The sequence below is a fragment of the Poromitra crassiceps genome (assembly GCF_964638095.1).
Source record: "Poromitra crassiceps genome assembly, chromosome: 16".
In the NCBI taxonomy this organism is placed as follows: Eukaryota; Metazoa; Chordata; class Actinopteri; order Beryciformes; family Melamphaidae; genus Poromitra; species Poromitra crassiceps.
In genome coordinates, this window is record NC_139645.1 from 2,876,180 (window position 1) to 2,892,842 (window position 16,663).

General features: G+C 44.2%; 1 protein-coding gene and 2 pseudogenes across 3 annotated transcripts; 1 reads left to right on the forward strand and 2 right to left on the reverse strand.

Annotated features, from left to right (window-relative positions):
• Positions 1-1,852, forward strand: cUnh15orf48 (chromosome Un C15orf48 homolog). Its single transcript, XM_083652572.1, has 5 exons — positions 1-111; positions 210-269; positions 528-616; positions 809-869; positions 1,160-1,852. Exons 2-5 carry the CDS (start codon positions 231-233, stop codon positions 1,226-1,228), a joined length of 258 nt encoding a protein of 85 aa, XP_083508698.1. The 5' UTR covers positions 1-111; positions 210-230; the 3' UTR covers positions 1,229-1,852.
• Positions 1,853-7,053: 5,201 nt separating this feature from the next.
• LOC310791177 (cytochrome P450 2D15 pseudogene) lies at positions 7,054-8,538 on the reverse strand (annotated as a pseudogene). Its single transcript has one exon. The product of its transcript is annotated as a cytochrome P450 2D15 pseudogene (transcript).
• Positions 8,539-12,386: 3,848 nt separating this feature from the next.
• LOC310791178 (cytochrome P450 2F2 pseudogene) lies at positions 12,387-13,868 on the reverse strand (annotated as a pseudogene). Its single transcript has one exon. The product of its transcript is annotated as a cytochrome P450 2F2 pseudogene (transcript).
• Between the last annotated feature and the right edge of the window lie 2,795 nt (positions 13,869-16,663).

Sequence of the window (16,663 nt, forward strand, 5' to 3'; positions counted from 1 at the left end):
CAGGAAGTGGTGCCTGCGTACGTGCTGAGCATCTCGTATCACCTCTCGTATAGTCAACCCCAGGCTGTCACGATGTGATCACAGACATCAAGGACTTCTCAGCACTAACAGGTGAGACCTGCTGCATCCCCGACCTGTCGCCTCCACTTCACTGCCTCAGAAATATTGATTATTAATTTGGAAATATGGTCAATTCGATTCCCATTTAGGTGTCCGAGAGGAATTTCAAAATGTCTGGATTTATTAAAATGCTGAAAAAGGAAAAAGCTGTGAGTTATTTATTTTTTTCTCTTACAGGCTACTCTATGTTATGTTACTTTACAAGTGATTCTTGTTTGTAGAGATTAAAATAACCCATGCAGGACACTTGAAATGATTCGTATTCTTTCGTTATTCTTTCTTGTAAAAACAAAAACTCAAATGTTATGTTATGTGATATAAGATATGATATTATAGGATGTATGATATTGTATTTTATTACTAAATAATGCACAGCATACATAACACACTTTTGCTGTATGTTCCAGTTGATCCCTCTGATAGGATTCATGGCTTTTGCTGCCACAGGAGCCACTTCTGCGGCTGTCTATTTCTTATTCACCAAACCTGATGTCATGTGAGTCTGAATATGTTGTGTGTTTTTTTTACTTTTTCTCTCATTTTGATCTAAAACATTCCATGTTTTTTTGTTTTTTTTAATCATATCAGGTAATTTAAATAGCATGTGAGATGTTTACGTTCAAATTTGCTCATATTTAATTATGGGGGGTGGCATAATGATGCCACACCTTTTATTTGTTGTTTCTAGTTTGAATAGGAGCAGGAACCCAGAACCATGGGAGAGAATAGATCCATCCAAACCCCAAAAGGTAATCATCATAACATTCTTTTTATGTCTGGTCTGGATGTTTGTTATTCAGCCCGCCCGCCCAGTCATATTGGCATTGAAATAGGAGCAGAACCTGCCGGAGCTCAGCTGAAATCTGCTGCGTCACTGTGTGGGGGAGCACCCTTATCAAATTTGTCCCAGACGCTCATCATGGTATTGACGTTCCTGCACGCTGCACTCAAGTTTATGCCCCTTTTAGTGCTGCTGGCTGCACGACTTATAGATCCAAGTGTAGCCTAATCATTTGTCTCTGGCTTTCCCCCCCTGCAGCTCATCACCATCAACCAGCAGTGGAAGCCAGTGGAGGAGCTGGAGCTGCTGAAGAGCCTGACCAAGTAAAGATCAGCCAGCACCCCTGCACCCCTGCACTCCCACCCCCATCAGTCTAACAGAATCCTTTCTGCACAAACTAGGACACTTTAACAGTGTGCGGAAATGCTTCTGCTACACCGGTGGGGGCCCAGCGACATCCATTTTTATTTTTGCATTGAACCTTTATTTAACCAGGCAAGTCATTAAGAACAAATTCTTATTTAGAAAGGAGGAGGCCGCTTCCCCCTTGCCTCTGCGGCGTGTATGATTAATGGTAAGCCATTTTGCAGCAGTGCAGTAAAGTAAGTATTTTGGGCAGTGTCCTAGCCGAGAAGCTTACATTTGATGCAAATATGATGCTGTAAAAAAAAGTTTTGTCGTTTCTTTTCATGTTGTTTGCTGGTTTGGCACTCTTAAAAATAGGGACAGAAAGCAGTTTTTGTTTTTGTTTGTGCCATAAGATTACTGTATGAACTGAGGTTCATCTCAAAAGGCACAGGCTATTGTTTTGGACCCTCAACATCCTTTACATGTTCAATTCCAGATGCTTCCATCAGGGCAGAGGTCAAGGGTCGCACAAATAAATACAGATTGTTGTTGTTGTTGTTGTTGTTTTTTAACCCATTGATACCTGATGCAGCATTTGTGTGTATATCCCTCATTTGTGTGTGTATCCCTTTAAGAGCGCGAACCGCGTGAACGCGGTTCGCGCTCTTAAAGGGATACACACACAAATGCTGCATCAGGTATCAATGGGTTAAACAAACTATAACCCCAATGTTATTGCGTCTTTCTTTTTTCCATGCTTGATGGTGACCGTGTATGAGATTGTGCTGTGCTGTGTATGTTGTTGTTGTGTATGTACAGCATTGGGTCGTCTGTAACGCAAATGCCTCAGCTGGAACATTTAAGTTCTTTGAATCTTGTCTCCACAACAGCAGAAATCTGTGAGTGAAATAAGGCTATTGTGCTTTGGCTTGCTGTGATTACAGATATTGATATTTAATAGTGTTAAATACAGTATGACAAGGCAGCTGACAGTCCTCACAGCAACTTAGATAGGCGACTCGTACCAGAGATGTAAATGTACCATGTACCTATAATTACATAATATATCAATATGATTAAATTATTACTGTGAAAGAATAAATGTTTCATGTATTTGCTGATATAAAAATGTGTGCTTTTATTATCCATGTGCAAGAAACTATAAACATAGTTCTTGCATTAATATGCATCACTTTCACTGTTTGTAGACTGATATCCTTGGTCTAGTCTAGTCTTGCTCATGGTAATATGTCCTGTCTGCCCTTTCTCTGCGGCCTGATTTATAAAGGTCAATGCTAATGACTTAGGGTTGGGTTGGGGAGGTACTCCCCTCCCTTAACTTGTATTTAAACCCAAAGGCATCAATCCTGTCCATTGCATCGCATAAGCTCGCTTATTAAAATCCCCATATATATATATATGATATATATATATATTGGGATTTTAATAAGCGATATATATATATATTTACATATGTATATGTGTATATCTATATATAATATCTATATATTATATATATACATATGTATGTAAATATATATATCATATATATATATATATTTATATATATATATACACACACATATGTATGTGTGTGTGTGTATATATATATATATATATATAACCAAAAACATCAGCATATACACAACATCATAGGTTACAGTGATGATGTGCAATAAGGCAATCAAGTGAAAGCCCTACAGGATGATAGCAGAGACACCATGCAGGCTCTAATAGATAGAGTAGGGCTCCCGTTTGATATAGTGTTTCTGAATGCAGTATACATCTATATACATCTATGTAATACATCCAAGGTAGTTACAAACCTGCTTAGCCCCAGGATTAGGTTGGGTCCATCTCATTTTCTTTTCTATTTCAGATAACACATTAGACCAGTACCTTTGCCGTTTACAGCATGACCAAAGACAGTGAGTTCGAGTACCAATTTCTGTGTGTGAGACAGGGCCAGTTCCAGAACAAGATGACTAGGGATGCATCCTAGATAGGAAGGGGTTCACATGCACGGGCCGCCCGAAAAATTTGACATGTTATTTTACTAAAGATAATGCATTTTACCATCATTTCAGGTAGAATGATATCAGCCAAGCAAGAATATTTCAAGTGTTTCAAGTGCTTTACTGAAATATTTGGACCATATAATGATAATACAATTATCTCAACCTTAAAAGTTTACATGTAGGTGCCAAAAAGCCATAAATTCACATCAAAGAACAAAGAAAAACAATTATAATTCAAGTTTAAACAGTAAGTGTGCAGCTGCAGCATTTATTATTATTATTATTATTTTTTTTTACTTGTCAACTGAGCATGCAGACAATTAAAATAAGGGTGCAATGCGTGCTTTTGCACCCCTGTAAAACCGGGCCTGTGAGAGTGGGTTAAAAGTATGTCTACAATTGGAGGACTTGTGCATTCTATGTGTCATCTTAAACTGTATTGCTTGACCAGATTGCAAACAGAAATTGATTTAGCAGCAGGTCTTCAAATATCTTTCCACTCTTCATCATCAATGTTTGTGACAGATCGGCTCTTTCTCCCATGTGCCCCTGTAAAGTGACAGGGGTTATAAAACGCATGGCTTCATAAAACAACCTAGAAAATAGAGTCCGCACACTGATTTTTTTGTCAGCTCCCAGGTCAGTTTATTGACGTTTCGACCAAACGGTCTTCATCTTCATCATTTTTCTGATGAAGACCATTTTGTCCTGCACCTGACCTCCTTTAAGCGGATGTGCACGCCCTACTTCTTTCTTCATAAAACAACCTGCCACACGTCTTTCCAGCTGTTAGAAATAACTGTTTCTCAACAGGAGATCTTTCAAGATTGTCCAAAATGACATCATTATGACATCATTTGGACCAGGAAGTTTCGCAACTCAACAGGGAGCTCTCAGTTCAGGCAAGATGGAAGGAAGTGAAACATTTTCATTTGCTTAATAATATACTAGTGATTTTGTCATGATACAAGGCTGGCTGATGGCAGAAATGGCCGTCCCCTCAATCCGCAATTCCGCATACAGTTGCTGTATCCAGATTGAGAGGACACATTGCATTTACACTTGTGTTCAATGTGGACACAATGCATCCCTGACCACCTCCCGGAGGTGGTTTGGCCGATCAGATTGCAATCCGTCTTCAATGTGTCTTGGGGGCGTTTAACACCTGTACTTTCAAGTGGTCAAGGACAATCTGATTGCAATCTGATGACAGAAAACACATGTTAATGTCAGGTGTAAATGGCCTCAAAGTCACCCTTTAAACTGGTTTTAACTACCAACCTGCCTTTCAGTTCGCAGGTTATTTTAGCTCAAAAGTTTTTATTTCATTTTTCTGATTTCTAAGTCATCGGTGTTGTTTGCATGTTTTGTTCTGTTTTTGCAGACAGGTAAGGACTGATATGAGGTTGTGCCAGTACAGCTGTAAAGTAATTATACTCTCACCTGAGCAATGGGCAAATGCACTCATCTGCTCAGTTTATGGCTGTGTGGGCACTCAGCACTCCGTGTGTTTGATTACAAGTTAACCCATTGATACCTGATGCAGCATTTGTGTGTGTATCCCTTTAAGATGCGGTTCGCGGTCTTAAAGGGATACACACACAAATGAGGGTACACGCAAATGCTGCATCAGGTATCAATGGGTTAATCCTCTTACTGTCCAACTGCAATCCCAGAAGAGAGCAAGAACATCTGAGAGAGGAGAGGAGAGACGATATCAATCAGTTCATCCTGAAGGGGTGTTACCTTGGTGTTTGTTTAACCACGCCCTCTCTCTGTTTGAGTTACTATATTATCAAGGAACCTATATTTTTCTTATCTGGTTTCAGTGGCGGGTTTTATGTCAGTTGAACACACCTTACAAAAGGGTAGTGGTGGCCCAACGGGTTAGAGAAGCAAGCTTGTGACCGGAAGGTCGTCGGTTCAATCCCCGGGACCGGCAGGATAAATCTGGGGGGGGGGAGTGAAAAGGCAGCACTTGCCCCTCCCTCATTGCCACCACTGAGGTGCCCTTGAGCAAGGCCTTAACCCCAACCGCTCCAGTGGAGCTGATCAGTGGCCAGCAGATCAGACTGTGGTTGTACTGGTCAGCTTCCAGGTATGAATGTGTGTGTGAATGTGAACAGGGCACTCCTGAAAAAGAGAGCATTGCTCTCAGTGAGACTACCCTTGTATAAATAAAGGTTACAAAATAATAATTATGGTTTATCTATATCTATATATCGCACTTATTGTTTGACTTTCTTTCAAATAGCTTTTTCTCTGCTGTAAGACACTACATGGACACTGCTTGTTTCAAAAGTTCAATGCTTTCTCCTTTCATGTTATCAAAGATCATACGTGTGCAAGAAGCTACAGGCAGAACTCTGCACGTGATCAACTCAACTGAAAGGTTAGTTCAAGGAAGGGAGAAGGCAGAGGAAGGATGTAGTGCAACGTGTGGGAGTTTGTGTACGTGACTGGACCACAGTTATAAACTCATACATCATGTCACCACCAAACCTCACCCACGTCATGTGACCAGGAAGTCATGTTAGGTGGAAGTCCCCATTCATTGCTATAATAAGTAGTGTATTACTAAGTATATGACAACACTTGAGAATGTCTACTCACGTCACTTATGTAAGGCTGACAAGACTTAAGACTGCAAGTAATCTGTTTCTAAAGAAATCCACATTGTTGCTGTAGGCTGCCTGGCCGACCCAAACCGACTTTGCTGCTTCAGTTCCAAAAGGCCACTATCGAGCCAGTATTTTATAATCATCCAGAGTGAAGCGGGACTGTCAGGTGGATGCTGTAAACCCTTGGCTCTGTTATAATGCAAATAAAGGAGTTTTATACTCGCCCAACTGTTGCCTGGCAACCAGGGCACTCGCAGTTTCCTCATACTCAGGTTGTCAATAATAAACTCTTAATTTGTCTTCATTTTGAGTCCATCTCCCGGGTCAATGGCCTTTTTCTCTGTGGTAATGAGCGTTGGAGGGGATCAACAGGAAGACAGATGGCATCGGGTGGGGAGAGCAGAAGGAGGAGAGGATGCTCTCCAGAGGCCAGGGAGATCTGGTCACCACTGCACTATTGTGGGCCCTCAATTAAGAAAGGGTCACCTAGAATTCGTTAGCAAATGAGGAGCAGTTTGTTCGAGTGATCTATACAGTAATGGAAAAGAGGAAAACCCAGTCTTCAGCATTATCCATCATCCATTTGACACTAAAATTGCAATAATTCCACAATACAACCAACAATTCACCCTTGAGAAGTTAATCAAATCATCCCTGTCAGCTTCTGTACAATTACACCACCTAGTGTTGAGCTGTAGGCTACACGTTTACAGCGCCTTCAGAGGGTTGTTTTTGCATTTTGTGTTGAAGCAGCCTGAATTCAAACTGGATTAAAAAAGAAATCACTGATCTACACAGCATTTTGTTTAACGAATTAATTAAAAATAAAAGCCTGAAATGTTGCACAGACACTCCCAGTTGAGTAAAGGTGCATCTAAATTCCCTTGGATGTCCTTAACACATGTCTTTACAATTTGATGGGAGTCTACCTGTGGCCAAATCAAGTGATTGGACATTAGAAGAAAACAAATATGTCTTCAGCAACAGAGGAGACTTGTTAGGATAGCAGCCCCAACACCCGTGGCTCCAAGGTGCGTACTTTTTATTTGAAATAACTCTATCCCTAGCCAGGGCCCCCTTTTCCCTAGTTTGTTTGCTTTGCAAGTTATAAAAGTTGGGGGGAAAGTAGTCACTGAATAATAAGTAGCTTTACTCTGTAAAACTGTTATCCGGTCTCTCTGAATCGGACCACCATGGCGTAGGGTTTGGGGGTGTGGGTCAACCCATAGATCAGTGTGTAGTCGGGTTGTCCTGCATCCTCTGGCCAGGTGAACTGGAACCTCCTCAGCAGAGACACCAGGATCAAGAAGAGCTCCATACGAGCGAGGCCTTCTCCAAGACACATACGTGGACCTGCAGAGAAAGGCATGAAGGCCTCTGGCTTGACAAACTCTCCCTGGTCATTGAGGAAGTTTTCAGGGTTGAATTCGTGTGGGAATCTCCACTGTCCCTCCTCATGCAGCACAGAGGACAGGTTTGGAATGACAACGGTTCCCTTGGGTATGGAGTATCCCATGAGCTCTGTGTCGTTAGTGGTGCAGTGGAAGATACTGAGAGGAACGGTGTCAGCTACCCTTTGGACCTCATGGATCACAGCCTGCATGTAGGGCAACTGGTGTCTGTCTTCAAAAGTGGCTTGATCCTTGCCATCCAAAACCTTGTCTATTTCCTGCTGGCAACGCTCCTGTATCTGTGGATGGGTCGACAGGTAGAGGAAGGCAGTGAGCAGGGTGTTGGCGGTGGTGTCAGTCCCAGCAGAGTTAAGATCCAGAAGATATGAATAAAGTTGATCTTCTGAAAATGATGAGCCGTCATCTTCTCTCTTTTCCAGTTCATCCAGGTAGCAGTCTATGAAATGTCGTGGTTTACCAGGAACCCTGGTCTTTTTCTTCTCAGCCACCAGCTCCATGTTTTTTTCCTGGGCAATCTTCAAAAGCTTGACGGCTTTCTGGAAGGGTAATGGCAGCTTGCGCACCACTGGAATAGAGATATAAATCATCCACCAGTATGACTGCAATATCTTGGAGAGGTCTTTGAAAATGCCAATAAACAGCTTGAGGAACTCATGGTCATAGTCATGCTGGGTATCAAACAGGACTTGGCAGATGATGTTAGAAGCTACCTTATGGAACAATATTTGAGGATTCATGGTTTTACCAACACTCTCCTCCAGGACCTTCATCAGGCGTTGTATCTCTCTCAGAATCCTCTCCTCCATGGACTTCTTCCCCAGACCAAAGTTTCTCATGGTCATCAGACCAAAGCGTCGTTGCTCCCTCCAACAAGGCCCATAATCTGCTGGAACGATTCCTGGAGCATGAGCTTTCCGTTGTAGGGCATGAGTGATCATGGGGCCTTGTGCTCTTCCAGAGAAGTCTGCGGCCTTGGTGACCAGAGCTTCTTTCATGGCCTGCAGCCCATTGAGGATGACCACTGGTCTGCGGCCGAATAAGAACAGACTGTAAACGTTACCATATTGTTTGGCCAGCCTCTCCAGATCTGCAATGGGACTCTCCAGACTGAGCTGCAGCAGGTTTCCTAGGATGGGGATGGGTCGCGGGCCTGGAGGGAAGTTTTTAGTCCTGCGATTCTGAAAGAGGAACAGGAGAAGAAATACAGCTACCCAGACTAGAACCAGAGATCCAAGCATGATTGAATGGTGACTGATTGAGTTGTGTGTTGCTCCCACACTTCCATGCAATATCAGCTGTTGTTTATGTCACCTGATTGGGCGAAACTCGAGAACAATAGAGACGAAAGGATACTCTCGCCCAGTGAAAGTGAGCATGCAAATCGATACCCCCGCCCCCTCAGAGCGGCCTCCGAGCAGCGTCTCACCCTAAAATCTAGATTTTTTAAATAGCAAAATAGAGCTATTTACTGATCATAAAACGTCTCCATTTCAAATGAAATTGATAGTTCATCATTTCATTTGTGTACTAATGGAAGAAAACAAAAAATCACATTTTTCCACCAAAAGCACCTTTTCCATCAAATTGCCAGACTTGAACCTGGCAAGTTTGTAGTGAAAAAACCAGCCTGTGTCACATAATATATACTCTGCCTCTCTGACACATTGATCACATTAGCTTCATAATCACAAACAACCTTTGGATTGTCCTGGTCATGAGTGACCATTCTTGGATGGAAAGTATGGACCCTACAACACGTAGGTTATCTCAGCTACCATCAAGCACATTATCTACTGTCTGTACTGTGCATTACAATCAGGGGTGTAGTGGAGGGTAAACGCAAGTAAACACAATTTTAATTTTAATTTATTTTAGTCCCTACCCCTCTCCCTCAAGAGGCTTGCCTTTTGTCAGGTCGCCATTGTAAATAAGAATTTGTTCTTAATGACTTGCCTGGTTAAATAAAGGTTAAATAAAATAAAAATAAATAAAATAAAAAATTACCCACCTCAGATGAAGGAAATTAAGTGATTGAAGTATTTTTGGGAGCATATAGTCAAACCCCAGCTAAAACTGTTTCTAGATTATATAGAAGTTTGCATAACCATAATGGGAATAATACACTGTATGTTAAATCGAAATGGGAACTAGAACTGGGAATTAATCTGTCAGAGGATGATTGGCTTTCGATATGCGAAACACAACAAACTTCAACAAGCTCCAGAGGATGGAGGGAATTTGGCTGGAAAAATCTGATCCGCTTTTTCATCACACCTCAAATCAAAAACAAACAATTAGGTGAACAGCAGCCCTGCTGGAGACAGTGTGGGGCGATGAACGCCAATCATTCTCATATTTTCTGGTTATGCACAAAAATACAATCTTTCTGGGTCACAATTAGTCAAACTGTAAAAGAAGTCTTGGGTTACGAGTTCCCTAGGGAGCCACAGGTTGTATATCTTGGGTTAATCACAGAAGAGGCCATACATAAGGAGGACTTCTATCTCTTTAAGATTCTCACTCTTGCGGGGAAAAAGGCCATTACGAGGAATTGGCTCAAAGAAGACCCACCAGGAGCAGATCAATGGTTGGCCATAGTAGAGGAGATTCACTCCATGGAAAAAATGACTTTTCGCATTAGAACGAAGGCCAAGATTCTGGATCGCCGATGGGAAAAGTGGGCTGCCTTCAGGGCAAGAGGCGAGCAGAATCCAATAACGGACTAAAAGGAAGGATCCGAGGACAGAGAAGCGTAACCCCCCGTGTCAGTTTTGTTTTTGTTTGTCCTTTTTTGTCCCTGTCTTCTTTTCCTTTCAAGTGTCGATGTATGTACATGTATTTTGTTAACTCAAAATAAAGAGTTAAAAAAAAAAAAAAAAAAAAATTACCCACCCCTTTGAAATGAGGCAGATAGTTTACTCACCTATTTTCAGATCAACTGTATCATTCAATGAGGGCAAACAAGGTGGGTAAACTACTCAGCTTGGATAGTTTACCCACCTCTGTATTTATCACTACACCCCTGATTACAATTGATGGCAACTGTGCAATTCTCTATAGTGAAGCAAAGGTGATGAAAATAGTTGACTATTTAGTGATGAATACAGATTAACATGAATAGGCAACTTAATATGTAACTTGCTCCTGAAACCTGCTACCTCTTAACCTTCACAAGTTCATCACATTGGATTGAAGGACTTCTCAGTACAATTTTCACACTTTGCAAAATCATCCTTTGGGCCGGATTGGACCCTTTGTGGGACCGGATCTGGCCCCCGGGCCGCATGTTTGATACCCCTGATGTAGGGGGAACTCAGTTTCTCGACTACCTGTGTGTGTGTGTGCGTGTGTGTGTGTGTGTGTGTGTGTGTGTGTGTGTGTGTGTGTGTGTGTGTGTGTGAGTGCGTGTGTGTGTGTGTGAGTGCGTGCGTGCGTGCGTGCGTGTGTGTTTGTGTGTGTGTGTGTGTGGGGGGGGGGGGGGGGGGTAGAATCATGTTTCTGTGAAAGTGCAGGTGTCGCAACACACGTAACACACCCATGCACAGTCTTTGTGTTTCAGTGGTCAGGACATCACCTTGCCACGCTAATACAGCCTTTTTGTATTTATTTATTTATTTATTTATTTATTTGTGTGAATTTTTTTATTTCCTTGTTAATTTCCCAAACTCATGTTGATATGCAAGTTTCAACGTTAAATTTACACTTTTGACTTTAAAGTGGCAGCCCTATTCAGCTCTTATTGGAGATGTCTTGTGGATTTCTGCTCATTCCGCTATAATCAGGTCATGCAAGGCTGGGGAGTGAGACCAGATGAATGAGGCCCTAAAGGAGGTAGGCTATAATCCAGCAGAGGCGACAATGCTACCACTGCACCACCGTGCCCCCTTACATTTATTTTTAAATCATAATCCAACAGTATTCATTATGTATCATCATCAATTATTATGCTCATAGTGCTTCTTCGAATATATTCAAATACTTGTCGCTTCGAAGCTCAAAAATGGTATTTGGGACAGCCCTAGTGGACAGTCTACGTGTGTGCAGTCTAATGGTGATGGATTACTTGCTGTGTCAGGAACTCCAAGGCACATGGACATTCAGCGGATCGAGGAGGACCTCCTGAAGCTGGAGGACGTCCAGTCAGTGGATGAGCTGAACGTGTGGGCGCTGACCGCTGATAAGACTGGTGCATCTCCAACTCTGTGAGTGGACACATGACTTCAGTGCATCCAAGAAGAGAGAAATAAGAAATCTCTCATAAGTACCATGTAGTAAATGGCAGTGAATGCATTCAGAAAGCAATACGACTTCCGGTCGGATTTCCAAGATAAAAAGCATTCTACATAAGTCTAAAGCACACAGAAGCCATTACATAGTTTTATTTTGAAAAGCTAGCGGAAGCTGGCTACTAGGTAGTGAAAATGGCTCCGCCTGTAATATTATCTGAGTCAGGGGAGACAGACAGACCTCCTACTCGTAAACTATGGATTATTTCAGAACGAACACACACCCCGACTTCAGAGACAACACCCGTGGCTCCAAGGTGCATACTTTTTATTTGAGATAACTCTATCCCTAGCTAGGGGCCCTTTTCCCTAGCCCCGCCCCTTTCCCTCACCACGCCCCTTCCCACCACCCACACCCCCAATGGATGAAAGCATCATATAACTCAAACTATTGTGGGGAGAAAAATAACCAGACAAATTGCATTACATTGTTCTAATGGTTGCCAGGCAGACTAGAGAGAGGGTGTGATCAATGAAAAAGATATAAGAGATAAGTGATTGGATGTTTTCTTAATAGCATCATTTGGCTTCATTCATCAGCACTGAGACCACACAAACTGAACCACACTCAATGAGAATCAGACCTTTTTTTCCAGTCTTCAATTCCATTTATTACATATGAGTCATAAACATCACAAAATACACTTGAGAAGCTCGTGCACAAAGATGCAGTAAAAATTTAAAATGTAAAAGCAACTTGAGATTAGTCAGCAATGGTAATATTCCACAAACACAACATTCATTAGTTGGGGGGAAAGTAGTCACTGAGTAATAACAAGTAGCTTTACTCTGTAAAACTGTTATCCGGTCTCTCTGAATCGGACCACCATGGCGTAGGGTTTAGGGGTCTGGGTCAACCCATAGATCGGTGTGTAGTCGGGTTGTCCTGCATCCTCTGGCCAGGTGAACTGGAACCTCCTCAGCAGAGACACCAGGATCAGGAAGAGCTCCATACGAGCGAGGCCTTCTCCAAGACACATACGGGGACCTGCAGAGAAAGGCATGAAGGCATCTGGCTTGACAAACTCTCCCTGGTCATTGAGGAAGTTTTCAGGGTTGAATTCGTGTGGGAATTTCCACTGTCCCTCCTCATGCAGCACCGAGGACAGGTTTGGAATGACAACGGTTCCCTTGGGTATGGAGTATCCCATGAGCTCTGTGTCGTTAGTGGTGCAGTGGAAGACACCGAGAGGAACGGTGTCAGCTACCCTCTGGACCTCATGGATCACAGCCTGCATGTAGGGCAACTGGTGTCTGTCTTCAAAAGTGGCTTGATCCTTGCCATCCAAAACCTTGTCTATTTCCTGCTGGCAACGCTCCTGTATCTGTGGATGGGTCGACAGGTAGAGGAAGGCAGTGAGCAGGGTGTTGGCGGTGGTGTCAGTCCCAGCAAAGTTAAGATCCAGAAGATATGAATAAAGTTGATCTTCTGAAAATGATGAGCCGTCATCTTCTCTCTTCTCCAGTTCATCCAGGTAGCAGTCTATGAAATGTCGTGGTTTACCAGGAACCCTGGTCTTTTTCTTCTCAGCCACCAGCTCCATGTTTTTTTCCTGGGCAATCTTAAAAAGCTTGAAGGCTTTCTGGAAGGGTAATGGCAGCTTGCGCACCATTGGAATAGAGTCATAAATCATCCCCCAGTATGACTGGATTAGCTTGGAGGTGTCCTTGAAAATGCCAATAAACAGCTTGAGGAACTCATGGTCATAGTCATGCTGGGTATCAAACAAGACTTGGCAGATGATGTTAGAAGCTACCTTATGGAACAATATTTGAGGATTCATGGTTTTACCAACACTCTCCTCCAGGACCTTCATCAGGCGTTGTATCTCTCTCAGAATCCTCTCCTCCATGGACTTCTTCCCCAGACCAAAGTTTCTCAGGGTCATCAGACCAAAGCGTCGTTGCTCCCTCCAACAAGGCCCATAATCTGCTAGAACGATTCCTGGAGCATGAGCTTTCCGTTGTAGGGCATGATTGACCATGAGGTCTTGTGCTCTTCCAGAGAAGTCTGCGGCCTTGGTGACCAGAGCTTCTTTTATGGCCTGCAGCCCATTGAGGATGACCACTGGTCTGGGGCCGAAGAACAGACTGTAGACGTTACCATATTGTTTGGCCAGCCTCTCCAGATCTGCAATGGGATTCTCCAGACTGAGCTGCAGCAAGTTTCCTAGGACGGGGATGGGTCGCGGGCCTGGAGGGAAGTTTTTAGTCCTGCGGTTCTGAAAGAGGAAGAGGAGAAGAAATACAGCCACCCAGACTAGAACCAGAGATCCAAACATGATTGAATGGTGACTGATTTAGTTGTGTGTTGCTCCCACACTCCCATGCATATAAATACTCTGCCTCTCTGACACATTAGCTTCATAATCACACACAACCTTTGGATTGTCCTGGTCATGATGACCCAACTTTGATAACTTGCAAAGCAAACAAGTAAAAGCAAAGCACCCAATTAATGTTCTCAAATGTATTTTGTGACGTTTATGACTCATATGTAATAAATGGAATTGAAGACTGGAAAAAAAGGGCTTGATTCTCATTGAGTGTGGTTCAGTTTGTGTGGTCTCAGTGCTGATGAATGAAGCCAAATCATGCTATTAAGAAAACATCCAATCACTTCTTGTATATTTTTCATTGATCACACCCTCTCCTCTCTCTAGTCTGCCTGGCAACCATTAGAAGATAAAATGTTCATGATCTTTAGCAATACACATAACCAGGGATTTAAAAAACAAACAATGTAATGACATTTGTCTGGTTATTTTTCTCCCCACAATAGTTTGAGTTTTATATTACTGATACTTTCATCCATTGGGGGTGTGGGTGGTGGGAAGGGGCGTGGTGAGGGAAAGGGGCGGGGTTAGGGAAAAGGGCCCCTAGCTAGGGATAGAGTTATCTCAAATAAAAAGTATGCACATTGGAGCCACGGGTGTTGTCTCTGAAGTCGGGGTGTGTGTTCATTCTGAAATAGTCCATAGTTTACGAGTAGGAGGTCTGTCTGTCTCCCCTGACCAGACATGCCCTGTCTCCTGCCCTCCTCCCAGACATGCCCAGACATGCCCGGTCTCCTGCCCTCCTCACAGACATGCCCTGTCTCCTGCCCTCCTCCCAGACATGCCCAGACATGCCCTTTCTCCTGCTCTCCTCCCAGGCATGCCCAGACATGCCCTGTCTCCTGCTCTCCTCCCAGACATGCCCAGACATGCCCTGTCTCCTGCTCTCCTCCCAGGCATGCCCAGACATGCCCTGTCTCCTGCTCTCCTCCCAGACATGCCCAGACATGCCCGGTCTCCTGCCCTCCTCCCAGACATGCCCAGACATGCCCTGTCTCCTGCCCTCCTCCCAGACATGCCCTGTCTCCTGCTCTCCTCCCAGACATGCCCAGACATGCCCTGTCTCCTGCCCTCCTCCCAGACATGCCCAGACATGCCCTGTCTCCTGCCCTCCTCCCAGACATGCCCTGTCTCCTGCCCTCCTCCCAGACATGCCCAGACATGCCCTGTCTCCTGCTCTCCTCCCAGACATGCCCAGACATGCCCTGTCTCCTGCTCTCCTCCCAGACATGCCCTGTCTCCTGCCCTCCTCCCAGACATGCCCAGACATGCCCTGTCTCCTGCTCTCCTCCCAGACATGCCCAGACATGCCCTTTCTCCTGCTCTCCTCCCAGGCATGCCCAGACATGCCCTGTCTCCTGCTCTCCTCCCAGACATGCCCAGACATGCCCGGTCTCCTGCCCTCCTCCCAGACATGCCCAGACATGCCCTGTCTCCTGCCCTCCTCCCAGACATGCCCTGTCTCCTGCTCTCCTCCCAGACATGCCCAGACATGCCCTGTCTCCTGCCCTCCTCCCAGACATGCCCTGTCTCCTGCCCTCCTCCCAGACATGCCCAGACATGCCCTGTCTCCTGCTCTCCTCCCAGACATGCCCAGACATGCCCTTTCTCCTGCTCTCCTCCCAGGCATGCCCAGACATGCCCTGTCTCCTGCTCTCCTCCCAGACATGCCCAGACATGCCCGGTCTCCTGCCCTCCTCCCAGACATGCCCAGACATGCCCTGTCTCCTGCCCTCCTCCCAGACATGCCCTGTCTCCTGCCCTCCTCCCAGACATGCCCTGTCTCCTGCCCTCCTCCCAGACATGCCCTGTCTCCTGGGTGCCGCGTCTATGTGCCGACAGGCCGCAGTGCCGACAGGTCGCAATGCCGATAGCCCACAAGCAGAACCAGCTGAGCGCAGGGCCGTAACCAGGGTTCCGAAATAGGGGAGGTCCAGCAAGGGGAGGCGATACGGGCGCCACAGAAAAAAACTTTGAGTTCCCCCCCCCCCTTTTTTAGCCATATTTAGAGTAATATATCATTTTAAATCAACATTACGATTATACTGTTGTGATGTCATTATTCAGTATATTCTCTTTCATGTCACCACCTGCTCAGCTCTCCTGTCAACATAATTGTAACTAACAAACACAAACTGTTTTAGCCAAATTCATATCAAAATGACACCTACAAACACAGGTACACAACCCAAGCCGTACACAACACACAAAGTCATCATCGATAATAAAAAAAACATACAGAGGGACATTTATTTATTCCTGATAGGAACGATTGAAAAATAAAATAAAATATATTATGTTGTTTTTAACTTTACACCACCTCTTTTTGTTACTTATTGGGTCATGAAACTGAAACCATGCATATAGCCACCTGCATACCTGACTTCGGGAGCTTGGCAATTGGCATCATGCATGATTAGCCAGTAGCATCCCAACGTGTCACACAGGTAACATTACTTAAGAGACAGACTAGACACTTACTTTCTTGGTTGTTGCTAAAAAATCTGTCAGTGTCACTCACTGTCTGTCGTTCACTCGCTCACTGTCTCGCAGCTCGCTCACCTTCAATTATCTCGCCAGGCAGACAGACAGTCATCACTCACCACCATGCTGCTGCTCTCTCGGAATCAAGTTACCGCGGACGCGGCGTCAGATGACTTCCTGCCTGACCTGCCTTTCGTTTAAAAATAAAAGCGATCCCGTGTTTTTCATGCTTTTCCATGCAGATTGTTTTATTTTTT